Raw genomic sequence first — 15,062 nt, forward strand, 5'->3', positions numbered from 1 at the left:
TTCCCTGACCTTTAGTATCTCCAGCCCTTTCTTAACCAAAGGCAAGACCTATTTGGGCAGGCTTCATTCCTTCTTTACTCTGATTACTCCTAGGGAGTTTTCCCATGCTTCATCACTGTCTCTGCCTTGGATGTAGACTTCTTGGGTTTGGATTAGAGTGATATATCAGAACGGTAGAAGACTGATTTCAAAGCCCTCTTCAGTGGCCTTGGCAGGATTCTAGGTTTTTCCATATCTTAGCAATTGGTTCCTTACTGCTTCTACAATAACATTTCTTGTCAAAGTTTGGGACTCCTTACTCCATTTGTGTCTGTCCTTGGGGATCATGGCGAACCACAAGAAGTCCAGTTTAGAGCCTGTACAAGTATTAGAATTCATACCATGTGGATATGGTTGCCCAGACAGCAAAACTCCCAGTCCACAGGTTAAACTTTCATCAAAAAGAAGCTGCTCACCTACTGGCATTTCACAACCCCCCTGCCCTTTTGATTCTCAAACTCGTAGGGCATACGGCAGCATTGATCTGCTTATTACCTTTGGCGAGTTACCATATGAGAATTTTGCAATGGACACTAGCAGCTCATTGGTCGTACTTAATACATCCCATGGCTTTCTCAGTTGTCATGAGAAACAGTTTTCGGGCAGAGGTGAAATAGTGGTTGGAGTCTCCACTGTTGTAACCTCAGGCCATGATCACTATGGATGCCTCCCTTCTGTGGTGAGGTGGGAAGATTTTGAATGGAAGACTGTTTTGGGAATGTAATCACCAACTCACCAATCTGTTCATCAGTGTTCTGGAGATGACAGCAATACTTCTAGCGCTGTAAGCCTTTCAGGACTTTCTCCACAAGGGTGTGATCTTGGTTCAGCCAGACGGTGTTTGTGGTTTGGTACCTCATTAAGAAGCATTACTCGGTTTTGCCCTATTTGTAAGGATGCCATGAGGGTGTGGCAGTGGGCTATTTCCTATCAGTGGTTTCTGATCACATTGCACATCAGGAGAAGCATCTAGGCAGACCGTTTAAACAGGAGGATCCTTCTTCCTCATGAGTGGTACTTGAATCCAGAAGTAGAAGCTTGGATTTTCTGACGCTGGGACATTCCTTGCTGCAGTCTGTTTACCACCCTGTCCAACATGAAGTGCAGCACTTTTTACCCCTGGTCCGTCTTGAGGGATAGTCGCTGAGATATGCTCTTCTGTATACTTGGCCCCAGGTCTCCTGTACATTTACCTGCCAATTCAACTCATATTAAAGTTTCTTCAGAAAGCAGCCCATAGCAGAGCAACTGTGATACCCATTGCGATGTTCTGACCCCGACAGGTATGGTAGCCATTCCTTTGGTCTCACCTGTGGCACCAACTATTGTTGCTCAACCCCATTCCAGGGCTGATTTCCAACCCAGATGGGATTCATCCACCCAACTTTCATACCCTCAGGTTAACTGTATGGTTTCTCCAGCTCCCATGATGGTAAGAGATCCCAAACTCTTGGACAGAGTTATTAATATTTTATCCTCTGCTCAGAAGCCTTTGATATGAGAGATCTATGCTTGCAAATGGAAACACTTTGCAGTTTGGGGTTCATTCTAAGGATGTATACCCTTTTTCAACCCTTCACAATCTTATATTTCCTTGCTGACCTTTTTCACTTTGAGTTGAGATATTCTACCATCAAAGTTCAGCTTGCTGCTATGTCTTATTTTCACACTGGCTGAGATAACATTCTTGTAGTATAAAGGGTAGTTTTTTTTTTTTTTTTACTCCCTCCAATTTGGGACTCTGTCTTTCCTTTAGATTGGACATTCAGGCTACATATTTTAGCCAGTCCTTCCTTTGAACCTTCAGCTACTATTCCATTAAAGTTTCTGTCTTAGAAAAACATCTTTTTGGTGGTTGTTACTTAAGCAAGACCGGTTTCAGAGCTGCAGGCTTTATCCTGTGTCCCTTTATGTCCAGTTTTCCACAAGAATAATGTTACCCTCAGGACTGATCCTTACTTTTTGCCCAAGGTAGCCCTGGAATCTACTTTGAACCAGTTTTTCACTTGCCTGTGTTTTTCTCGAATTTTATCAGTAAGGGAGAATATTTTCTGCACTGTCTTGACATTCATAGACAGCTGAGATTGTATTTAGACAAGACAAAAGCTTTTAGGAAAACTGAGCAACTCTTTCTTTTCCAAGGCCAGACTGGACAGGCCGGTGTCGAAAGCAGCCATATCTGTATGACTCCAGTTGCATTTTCTGTGCATACAATTTGAAAGAAAGTCCTTGCCGGCTAAACTTCTTTCTTCCAGTCCAGTGGCTACCTCTGTGGCCTTTTTCTCTAGAACTTCGATTTATGTCATTTATGCTGCTGCTGCTACTTGGGCTAATGGTCATATCTTTGTATCCCATTACAAACTGAATGCTTCCTCAAGGTCCAGGGCCTCTTTTGGTTTCACCATTTTGCAAAATGTTATCTCCTAGGATCTACAAAGGATGTTACTTGTTTGGGGACTCTGTTCCACAGGTTGAAGCCGGACGGAAAATACAGCATCGGTTGTGAAAGTTGTGTACTTAACGATATATCTGTGTTGTCTGTTTCAGTCTGGTTCAACCATCCATTCTTCCTCTTATCTTCCTTTTTTGGGTTTTTATTGGCCATGTTAGTGGGTGGCTCCGCTTCACCCTTCCGGTACCTTGTTAAGCCCCAGGAGTGGGTCTTACATGTTTAATGTCTGTGTGAGGGTAGACTCAACCTGAGGTAGATAGAGGAGAGCAGAGTATTATGGGTAGAGGAGGCGAAGCTGTAGAACTGAAGTCTCTTAGAAAGACTGATGTCAGATCTGACTCAGATGTCATAATCCACATGTTGAACCAGACAGAAACAGACGACATGGATATATCGTTATGTTAAGTACATAATTTTAATTTTTTAGGGATGCAACAATGAAGTCAGATTGCTGGTAAATGAGCCATGGATGTAAGTTGTTTATATTTGAGGGAACTTTCGGCTGTATTTGTTCCAGTAAAAGGATAATGTCTTTGGATAAGATCTGCTAGGAATAAGAGAGCAATATATTGCGGAAAGGGTAAGTTTTAACATAGGTGCTATGCAAAGTGCCCTGTAACTGCATATCCCCCATTTTTTTATACTACTTGGGGAAGCATCCCTTATTTTATGTATTATTGTTAACTGACTCAGTGGAAGTCGTATAGTACATTTATTGAAGAATCTACCATAACAATAGATCTTTTGAGGCAGAAGTGATTTGGGTATTAATCCTCCATCCACACCATCACTCTGCATCTGTTAAGTACGTTTTTCATGCTTTACATGTTGGTTTTACAACATATTATGTTTTGTGACCTACTGCTACTGTTTTCATACTTTAAGAATCATTTGGTATCGGTTGCTCAGAAGGCCTCATTTGTGTACCTGCCAATGCTGCTAATAATGGAGACAGGTGCCAGACAGAGGAGTATTATTTTATTTTCTATTTGTTTGATGGCAAAAAGAGACTGTGTATGTACTCTGTTACTGTTTTGTATGTCATCTATGGTAAGTGACTCTCATAAGTTTACCCCGCACCTCTGTGGATTTACTGTAGTACTCATTTCTTCCACCTCTATTAGATTGGTTATTAAGACTGTATGTGTAAAGGAGTTTTTGGTGTGATGTGAGTTTACATTGTTAACTGATAGAAGCCAGTCGCTCTTAAATGTGTAGGTGTCCAATAAAAGTGTTGAAGCAGAAATCTGAAACTTCAAAAAGCCCAGGATACTTTATTCAAGTTTATGGCTTACCAGTGAGACATTTTTTCCCTGTAACAGTGCATTGGATATTAATGGTGTTTCCAAAGTTTTGAACATTTTTGGAACTGTAAAGCAGTTAGTTTTATTTAAGATGCGATACAACTGATTCTTTAAAAAAAATATCTGAAGTAGTTAACTTCATTTATCTGCAACCTGTGGGTATTCGGATCCATATCGGATCCGAGCCAGCAACTTTTTCAAGCACCTGCTCCAAGCTCCTCCCTTTACCCACAATCCCTCACATCTCTTACCTTCCCTCAGATTTCGTTTGCTGCTTCATGCATCAGCATCGTGATCTCTTTAACTCCAAGTTGGGTGTAGTAAGTAAACAGTTTTTCTTGTACTTTTAGTGAGTGTGTGTGGTCGTTAGTTTAACTTTATCCTCTCCTTCGCTGTTCATCATTTTTTTTTCTGTAAAAAAAAAAGTTATAGTTGTAGTAAAGTAGTATAGTAGGCCTTCCCAACTTTGGTGTGTGTGTGTTGTAGTGTTAGGTTAAGTTTTGGATGACTGGGTTATAGTATGGCTGAGCAGCCAAAACCTACTTATAAAAAGTGCACAGTGTGTGGCCATAAGCTTTCATTGGCTGATGGCCACACTCTGTGTTATTTGTCTGGGTGTTCCCCATCTTTCATTACCGTGTAGTGTGTGTCAGGGGTTCAACCCCAGGGCCCTAAAAGAAAGGAAGGCAAAGCTGGTAGCTAAGGGCCTTCTGCCAGTTTTTGCCTTAGACACAGTGACCTCGACCTCGGCTCTTCTAGTAGCTGATCAAACCCCCCAGACTGTTACTCAACCTCCCACTAGGCCTGTTGAGTGGGGGAATTAAGGAAAAGAAAAGAAGGACAAACAGAAGAGAGGGCATAGGCAACGCAAGCGGTCTCCAGAGTGGGAGCCCTTCCCTAGCTCATCTTCCAAAGTGACTATGACTACATCTCCTCGGCTCCACTCCCCGAGGTTTTCCCCGGAGCCGACGGAGCCCTTGGACCCAAAGCCTTCATCGAGTTCATCGCACCGACCAGCCAGATGCGAGTCGGTCGCCTCTTTGCACTTGACTCGGAGTCTGTTGGAGTTAGATATGGACAGGATGATGAGGAGGTTCATTCAGACCCATATCCAAATGGGAGTCTTGCCAGGCCCCTCTCCAGCTGGAGAGGGGACCTCCATGCCCTTTTTTCATCCATTTTCTCCTTCCCCGATCCGGCCTGCGGTTTCGGGATTTATGGATCCAAGGATCCTCGGAGCTGGGGGTTCGGCGCCGGCGATTACCTTGAGTTGCTCCGATCAGACCTGTTCAGATCCGAGCAACTCTCGGGGCTGAGAACAGGGAGTCGGATCTGAGGGGATGGAAGTGTTTTCAGCTCTGACATTGTCGGATCTGAGCCGTTCTTTCGGAACCCCGGCTACCTCTGCCTCGGCCCCGATCCTCACAGCGGAGCCGGGGAGAGTTTCCTCCTTGTTGGTTGCTAAGGAGGTGCGCTCTCCATCGGCCTTCGACGTGGCGGAGGGTGTTCTCTCCCAAGGATCGAGACCCCAGCCTATTTCCCTGGACTCCGCCCAGGCTGCCGTGGATTTGGTCATGACTCCCTTCAGCTTGTCACACGTACCGCCTGTGCTAGAGGATCCCCAGGTGGATCCCATAGTGGAACCCCCTGTGACTCACGAGCCCTCTTCAGAGTCCCATTGAAGAGGCTCCCAGTAAGCACACATGCAAAAGTAGTCACCTGGACTCCCCCGAGTCCCTGACAGAAGATACTGACTTAGATGAAGGAGAGGGTTCCCCCAGGTCACCTCCCGAGGATGTCTCCTTTGGAGACATCATGGAGATCCTCCACCAAAGGGGAGATTGGTCAGCCCAAAATCCCTCTACGGATGAGTCAGTATTCCTGGAGGCCTTTGGTATAGGCTCATCTACATCCTGGGTGTCCCCTCCTGTGGATCCCTTAGTGGATCTTAATACCATGTGAACATGGAAGGAGCCTGACACCATAGAGCCAATACCAAAATGCCCAGACAGGATCCTCTCTCTCCTCCCTTAAACAGACAGGCCTTGTACAAGGGATCCCCGGTGGATGCTGTAGTGGCTGCAGCTGCCACCAAGAGGGAACTTGCACAGGAAAGTTCCTCTGTCCACCCTCCGTACAAAGAGTCTAGGGCGGTGGATCGGTTTGGAAAGCGAGTATTTTCTTCAGCGAAGTTTTTCATTCGAACGCTGAATTATTTGGCACAGGTCATACGACTTCAATGAGACGTAGTCACAGAGTGTGATGTCTCACCCCCAGAGTCTTTGTCGCCAGTGGACAAGCGATTATTCTCCGCGAAAATGCCGACTCTCAAATCTGTATCGAACACGTCCATGCGTCTTCTTTCCCATGCCACGGAAGGAGCGGCTAGGGTGGCTGGGACTGGCGTAGTTATGAGGCGACACGCTTGGCTCAGACTTTGTCAATTCATGGTCCCCTTCAAGTCGTCATTCACAAGTGCTCCCCTTCGATGGTTCTTCCCTGTTCGGGAAGATAGTACATGACACTCTGGTCCAGAGCGACAAGGATGGGAAGACTCTGTCTGCCGTCGGAGTCTGCTTTTCTAGCCCTCAAAGAATCCTTTTCTAGGAATCAGCGAGGGCAAAAGAAGATGTGGTTCCAAAAATCACAGTTTTCCCGGGATGTTTTCAGAGTCTAGTCTTACCCCTGACTCCTTACCTCCAGTTCCTGTTAAGCCTGACATATATTACAGGTTTCCTGACTCTCATAAATTCCTTTTTAAAAACCCTGCTGCAGACCCAGAAACTATTTCTCAGGGTCCCAAAGGAGTTAAAGCTTCTGCTGCAAAAAACCCTACCCCCTCTGACAGAGATTCTAGGGCACTGGATAGATGGGGAAAAAAAAGGTTTACACATCTGCTACCTTGACTGTAAGGGCCTTAAACTGTCAGTTTCATATGGTCAAATATCAACAACATGTCATGGCATTGCTTAAACAGAAAATGTTGTTAAACTCTGAATGTGCAGAAAACAAGGAAATGCAGGATTTATTGCATGCAGCTGAACAAGTTGGAAAGCATACTTTGCAATGTTGTTTTGATTCTTTAGAGGCCTCCTGCAGGGCCACATTTACAGGTTCTGTAATTAGGAGCCATGCTTGGTTAAAGGAACAAAATCTGCCTGATCATGTTAAAGTTAAATTATTAGATGCACCTTTACAGCATAATACTTTGTTTGGTGTTAAGGCAGAAGAGGTGTTAAAGAAAATGGAGGACAAAGCTAAATCTACGCAAACGGTCAAAGATTTTTTACAAGTACAGCCACCTAGGTTTAGTAGACACTGGCCAACAAAGAATTGGTCCTTTCCTCTGTCAGACAGACCTCAAAGGGGCAGACCCAGATGCCCTAGAGGCAGATCCCAGGCGCAAGGTTCATTCTGCTCAAAACAATGGGGGGCTTCTACCTCCAAAGTTGGAGAAGACAAATCACAACCATTCAGGAAACAGTCCCAATGACTTTCCCCTGCCTGCACCAAGCACTTATCTCCTGGCAGCCCCCTTAGGGGGAAAATTAGCACATTTTTCTCAAAATTGGCACATTATAACCCAGGACAAGTGGGTCTTAAATATTGTGTCACAAGGCTACAAGTTCCATTTCCATACCCTGCCAAAGGCAAATGGCTGGCCAGATCTGCCAAAAAATCCATGGGCAGAGGCACAAAAACAAGTCTCATCTCTCATGTACATGGGGGCCATTCAACTAGTACCAGAGCAAGAGCAAAGACAAGGATTTTACTCGAGACTGTTCTTGGTACCACGAAAGGACAAGGCATGGAGGCCAATACTGGACCTATCTATTTTGAACACATTCCTGGATATACCAAAATTCAAGATGTTGACTTTGCAGCAGCTTCTGCCCATGTTGGGCAAGAACGCTTGGCTTGTAACTTTAGACCTAAAAGAGGCATACCTGCATGTCCCAATCAGACAAATATGCAGAAGATACCTCAGATTCATGACTGGCTCAATGCATTACCAGTTCTCTGCACTGCCCTTTGGCTTATCTACTATGCCCAGGGTCTTTACAAAGTGCCTGGCACCAGTAATTGCATTCTGCAGACAAAGAGGAATACAAATATATCCTTACTTGGATGACTGTCTAATTCAAGCAGAGAACAAGGACATTCTTCTACAGCATCTGGCATTTGTGAAAAGACTTCTAACATGCCTAGGGTACACTGTCAACAAAAATAAATAAAAACAAGTACCCTCTCAAGAGATAATATTCCTGGGTGCAAGCTTAAATACAACTGCCCAGATGGCTTATCTCACGCCAGACAAACAAAGGCAATTGACTACCTATTTCAAAATGCTGGCAACAAAGGCCCAGTCATCTGCAAGAAAAATTCTGCAGGCTTTGGGCTTCAGGGCATCCTGCATCCTACTAATTCCATATGCAAGACTGCATATGAGGAAACTTCAGTGGTACCTAAAAAGTGTTTGGACTCAATATTGCCACAGCCTGGAAACTATGATTACTCTCATTCATTGCCTGCAACAGGAGTTTCGATGTTTGGCAAAGGCTTAAACAAGGGACAGCCATTCACATTACCCCCAGCCAGGCAAACACTAACAACGGATGCATCGGATTATGCCTGGGGGGCCCACATGGCAGGAAGATGCATTCAGGACACATGGCCCTCAAACCAAATGCATCTACATATCAATCAAAAAGAGATGCTAGCAGTTCAAAATGTCCTGACAGCCTTCAAGTACCTACTTCATCCGGGACAACTACTGATAAAGACAAACAACACCACGGTCATGTGGTATATAAACAAGCAGGGGGCATTCATTCTTACCCTCTTTGCAGACTAGCCATGACTTTGTGGGACACAGCATTGACTTACCAAGTACACCTGTAGGCACAATTCCTGCCAGGAAGGAAAAATACTCTGGTAGACGACCTAAGCAGAAACCTCATGGATCCCCACGAGTGGCACCTAGATCCACAAGTCTTCAGCATGATAACAAGGAAATGGGGATGCCCGGACATAGATCTATTTGCCTCCCCTCACAACTACCAACTAAAAAGATTCTGCACAAGGATTTATCACAGACAAGCATGGAAAGTGGACACCCTATCTTTCAGCTGGAAAAACCTATCAGTATACGCATTTCCCCCTCTGCCTCTCCTCCCCAAGGCACTCCTAAAGGTCAGACAGGAGAAGCCAAGGAAGATACCAATTGCCCCAGACTGGCCCCACCAGTACTGGTATCCAATACTAAGGAGCTTGTCTCAATGCCCAGCTTGGACCTTACCTCAGATACCTCATCTACTGTCCCAGCAAATCAATCAGATCATGCACAGCCAACTCAGGACTTTAAACCTGGCAGCATGGTTGATAATGTAGTCATACAAAACACACCTCTCAGTAAAGCTGCGATAGATGTCATTTTGGAGGCCAGAAGGCCTAGTACTAGAAAATCTAATGCTGGAAAATGGAAGAGATTTTGTGGTTGGAACCAGGCACAAGGAACTGAGCTGTGCCAAATATTGCTCAGATTTTGCAATACTTAACTGAGATGCTGGAGAAAGGTCTATCTTTTTCATCTATTAAAATTCATGCCTCTGCCATTTCGGCTCATTACAATACAGAGCCACCATTCTTTTCTCATCCCTTACTAAAACAGTACCTCAGAGGAGCCAAAAACTTAAGGCCGCCAAGAAGATCACCAATGCCTGCATGGGGCCTCCACTATGTCTTGGAAAAACTCACCCTGCCACCTTTTGAGCCAGCTGCTATGGCTGATATAAAGTTTTTATCTTGGAAAACAGCTCTGCTCCTAGCAATAACTTCTGCATGAAGAGTTTCAGAGCTTCAGGCACTTATGGCTGTGGAACCTTTTATCATTTTTTTATCCAGACAGGGTCTGTCTGAGGACAAACCCAACATTTATGCCGAAGGTGGTGTCCAATGTGGCTGTTAACCAAACTATTCATCTGCCAACTTTTTATCCAAATCCACAGAATAAGGGGGAGATAATTATGCATTCTTTGGACGTACACAGACAGCTTAGATTCTACTTGGACAGAACCAAAGTTTTCCAAAAGACAGAACAATTACTAGTGGCATATGCTGCAGGATCACAAGGAAAGGCTGTCTCAAAGCAGACTGTTTCAAAGTGGATAGACCACTGCATTCATTTCTGCTACTTACACCATGGCAAGTCAGTGCCTAAGGGCATTAGGCCACACTCCACCAGAGCTGCAGCCATTTCAGCAGCTTTTCTTAGGGGAGTACCAGCCAAGGACATTTTAGAGGCTGCTGCTTGGAGTTCAGTGCACACCTTTACCAAGCACTATCATCTGCCACTCTACTCTAAATCCAGGGCAGGCTTTGCCACTGCAGTTCTGCAGGGCCTCATAGCCGCTCCTAATGCTGTTTAGCTCCAGCCTCCCATTCATAGCTTTGGAACTCTACCCAAATGTAATGACTGCAACAGTGAAACACGAAGAACATAGTACAGCTGTGTACACTTAACATAAATGTAGATGTTCGAGTGTATTCACTGTTGCAGTCCAGGTTACCCCCGCCATCCCCCTTTCTTCTGACGGAACCTATCTTTCCTTCTCTGATTTATACAACCTATGTGGTGTATTTGCTTGTAGATGGAAGGTAAAGTTTATATTGGTGCATGTCTTTATATGTATATACATTTTGGCTACCCTTTTAGGGGGGCACCTGACATCTGGGGCAAGAAAAACTAAAGAAAATGGCGTCGGCCGCATCTTTTATACCCCTGACGACCTAACATCAGGGAAGGGGCAATAGCGGCCGATGCAGGACCCAGGACTTTGGAATTCAGGCTGACTGAGGGCAACCTGCCAACAGGATTACCCAAATGTAATGACTGCAACAGTGAATACACTCGAACATCTACATTTATGGTAAGTGTACACAACTGTACTTTTCCTTACCTAGACAATTGGCTCCTCGCTGCTGCCACCAAGCGTCTTCTTTAACATGGCCAGAGACTCCTTCCTGCATCTTGCAGTCAACCTGGAGATTACCATCAATGTCTCCAAGTCCCTCTTGAACCCGGTACAAATCTTGGAATTTATTGGGGCACGGCTGGACACCCTCCAATTGAAAGTCTTTCTAACTGGAGACAGGGTCCAGAGCCTACGGTTCCATGTATCAGCAATCCTTGGCCCCAGGCTACCAGTGGCAGGTGACGTTCTCTGAGCCCTAGGGTCCGTGGCCACAGCAAGCTTGATCCTTCCCTGTGCGCACCTTCACATGCAGGTGCTTCAGTGGACCTTTGCAGTACAGTGGTCTTGGCTAGACCTCCCCATGGACTACCCAATTCAGCAAAGCCTGCAAGGCATCTTCTCTGGTGGCACCAATCACCGGAAATCTTGGCAGGGCAACCCTTCATAGCACCCACAGCCCAAGCCACAGTAACCACGGAAGAATCCCAGCTTAGGTGGGGGTGGCACTGTCTGGGGAAGACAGTCCAAGGCACGTGGTCCCAGACTGAGACCAGATTGCATATCATTGTTCTGGAGATGAGGGCAGTGCTTTTAGCGTTGCAAGCCTTTCATGCTGTTCTTCCCCTGGGGACGATTTTAGTTGTCAGACAACATGCCTGTTGTCTGGTACATCAACAAACTGGGGAGAACCAGATCGTACCCTCTCTGTCGCGAGGCTATGAGAGTGTGGGAGTGGGCGATCTCCACCAGTCGGTTTCTGATTGCAACGCACATCCCGGGATGCTCCAGCAATTTAGCGGACAGATTGAGTCAGGCTATTCTAATGCCATAAGAGTGGTCTCTGAAACAATCGCTAGCGGAGGAGATTTTCCTTGCGTGGGGTCAGCCTTGCTGCGATCTCTTCAGATCTCCTTCCAGTGGGAAGTGCAGCGAGTTCTTCGCCCTGATCCCCTTGCCAGGGGACTCCCCCAGAGATGCTCTTATCCATGCTTAGCCTCCCAGGTTACTGTATGCTTACCCCCCCATTACTTCTCATTCCGAAGTTTCTTCAGAAAGCTTGCTGACCGGGGTGTAAAGTGATCCTCATTGCCCCATTCTGGCCTCATCAGGTGTGGTTCCCCTTCTTCTGGTCTCATGTTCTAACTCCTCCTTGGATTCTGGATCCTTGCCCTGATCTCATCTCTCATCCCTCGGGCACCTGTCCGCCCGACCTGGACAGCCTCAAGCTGATGGCTTGGTTCCTCCAGTTCCCCTGATTGCTAGGACTCCCAGTCTGTTATCTTCAGTAAAGACTATTCTGGTGGCATCCCACAAGACTTCCACTAGGAAGATTTACCTCAGCAAATGGAAATGTTTCTCTATTTTGGCTTCTCAGAGGAACCTAGATCCCTTTACAGCCCCTGTTCCTGCAGTGTTGGAGTTTTTGGCCAATATTTTCCAACAAGCGGCTAGTTCCTCTACAGTAAAAGTGCAACTGGGGCCATCTCTAATTTTCATATTGGCGAAAATATGAATGCTCTCGCCTCTTTGAGACTGTGTACAGCTTTTCTGAAAGGCACCTTTCTTTTATGCCCTCCGGTTAAGGACTCAGTCCCTCCTTGGGACCTTACCCTAGTTCTGCAGGTGTTAGTTGCCCCTCTCTTTGAACCTGCAGCGTCAGTAGATTTGAAGTTCTTATCCTGGAAGACAGCTTTCCTAGTGGCCATTACTTAGGCCAGAAGAGTTTCTGAGGTTTAGGCTTTGTCTGCCGTGCCCCCTTACTTGATCTTTCATAAAGACAGAGTCTCGCTCCGCACAAACCCTTCCTTCTTACTGAAAATTACTTCTGAATCAAACATTAATCAGACTATTAACCTGCCTGTTTTCTTTCCAAATTTTCAGAACAAGGGTGAATATAAACTGCATTTGCTAGATGTTCATAGACAGCTTCATTTCTGTTTACACAGAACTAAACCCTTTCATAAGTCTGACCAGTTATTCGTGTCCTTTTCTAGACCCTTTTTGGGCAAAGCCATATCCAAGGTCTACTTAGTTTGATGGATTACACAATGTATACTGCAAGTCTATAAGGACAAAGGTCTGTCCCCGCCTGGTCCGTTAAAGCTTATTGTACCAGAGCTATGGCTACTTCTGCTTTTTGGTCTTTGGTTTCACTGGATGATATCTGTGCCGCAGCGACCTGGGCAAGGTCACATACACTCATTTCTCATTATAAGTTGGATTTGATCTCTAGAGGGAGAGCATCTTTTGGCTCTGCGGTGCTCAGAAATATCTTTCCATGAGGGCCTCCCAGAAGTTTTGGTAGCTGGGGACTCTGTCCCACAGGTTGCAGATAAATGAAGTTAATTACTTCAGATAAAGAAGTTATATACTTACCATAACGTTACATCTGAGTAGTTATACTTCATTTTCTGAAACCATCCCGCCCCCCTTTCCCCCAAACCTGTTCTAGGTTAGTGATGTTATTGAGTTGCTGATAGTTTGGATAGTGGCAAACTCGATCTGAGGGAAAGTAGGAGATGTGAGGGATTGTGGGTAAGGGGAGGAGCTTGGAGCAGATGCTTGAAAAAGTTGCCGGCTTGGATCAGTTATGGATCCGAATAACCACAGGTTGCAGAAAATGAAGTATAACAACTCAGATGGAACGTTATGGTGAGTACATAACTTCTTTTTTGGTCATGACACTGAAACACTGAGGTAAGCTGTAAAACTGAAGTATTAAATGAAAAAGCTTAAACCTAAAGAGTTATGCATATTTTTTTTGCAGAATATATTTTGGAGAAGTTCAACTGAGTGGACTTGGTGAAGGTATGTATGTGTAACATGAATTTCGTAGCTAAGGTTTACTTAAAATTCTAAATCTAATTAGAGCATTTGGTTCTAGTGCTTGTTTATGTGACTCAAGCTAAAAGGGTCTGTTCAGAGTACTGTAAAATAAGTAATTATAACAGTTTCTTAAACGCCCTTATTTTGTGTCTTGTGCTAAATGTCAGTATTTGTATACTGTGTCCTTTTCCCATTGTGACTTGCAGTTGAAATGCTGTATAGTACTCTAGATCTTTGTTGCCTTGTCTGTCATTACTCTGCACTGTGGGCATAGTTTTTTTTATATAACACCTATATGATAAGTCTGCTTGTGTGTTGAGCTCATAAATACCTGAAAACAGTTCTAGAGAATGATCGCTTGGTGTATATATTGTAAGTATTTATGTATGTATGCCAGACTCTTAAATACTTAGAAATAATGCTAGGGCTTAATTTCAAAAACAGTTTTAGTGAACATTTTCTTTGGGTGGGTCAAGGGATCCCACCACAACGTGTTAGAAAATTCTTGTGTTATCCAGTTTAGGGCTGCAGACCTTTAGGCCAAACTCCATGTAGGGAGTGTGTGCTGATAAATTGCTCCCTGTAGATTATATGCATTGTATTCTTGTACATCCTGCTGATCCAGTAGTTGAGTGTTGTACCTTCTGTTTGACAGCCTTCATGGAAGTGCAGGAGTAACACTTCATTCTATACATGGATAGTAAGGTTATTCCACTATCATGACCCCAAGTCCATTTGGGTTGGAAGGAAAAATTGCTGAGATATATTAAATGGTTGTGCTCTTAATGTACCTTAAGAACACTTTGGGCTCTCATTTTGAGTAGACAACATTTTGTTGAATTTTTTGTTTCATGGTGAAAAGAGAGCTGTGTGATCCTTGTTGAGCTTTGGCTCTGTTTCTTATTTGTAATCATGTTCTTTATTTTGGAGTCTTCTACCTGTGACACTGACAAAGCTTGTGAGATGAAGATTTAACATTGCTGAAGTCAGTTGCCCAATCATAACATTATGGGGTAGTGATGAATTTCTAAGAGTCATAATTGCATTCCTTAGACTAGGGAATTACTAATGGGAATGAGGACGGACAAGTCAGAGGTTATGATAACTTGGAGTATTTTCCAAGTTATCATTTCCAAGTAAGTGATCTTAAATATTCTACGAGTCTTAAGTATCCAAGGTGTTGGGGAAGATGGCATTCTTCCTGACATCAACTGTTTTTGTTAGTCAGTTTATTTTGTGTGGTCTCAGGATTTGCACCGTTGTTTCATATTCCTAAGAAAGAGATATTTGATTTAGATGCATCCTGACTTGGTCAGAGGTTTGTGATGCTGGAAAATTATAATACCAAAGGCATAGCTATGGGGTAAACTGAAAGTGGTGAATGTGTGATGGCTACACTATGATGAGTTCAAAAACCAGGAATAAAAGCTGCATTATGTTTAGCAGAACATCTTGTTCATTAGGAGT

General features: G+C 44.4%; 1 protein-coding gene across 2 annotated transcripts in view; it reads left to right on the plus strand.

Annotated features, from left to right (window-relative positions):
• Window positions 1–15,062, plus strand: part of ATG13 (autophagy related 13) — a 1,186,869-nt gene that overhangs the window by 391,322 nt on the left and 780,485 nt on the right. For both annotated transcript variants that reach the window (XM_044082606.1, XM_044082607.1), the window contains exon 8: window positions 13,537–13,577. In XM_044082606.1, coding sequence (XP_043938541.1) covers window positions 13,537–13,577 — 41 coding nt within the window. The remainder of the gene's footprint in view (window positions 1–13,536; window positions 13,578–15,062) is intronic.

The sequence above is a fragment of the Protopterus annectens genome, chromosome 9.part0, assembly GCF_019279795.1.
Source record: "Protopterus annectens isolate FY-2018-M chromosome 9.part0, PAN1.0, whole genome shotgun sequence".
In the NCBI taxonomy this organism is placed as follows: Eukaryota; Metazoa; Chordata; order Ceratodontiformes; family Protopteridae; genus Protopterus; species Protopterus annectens.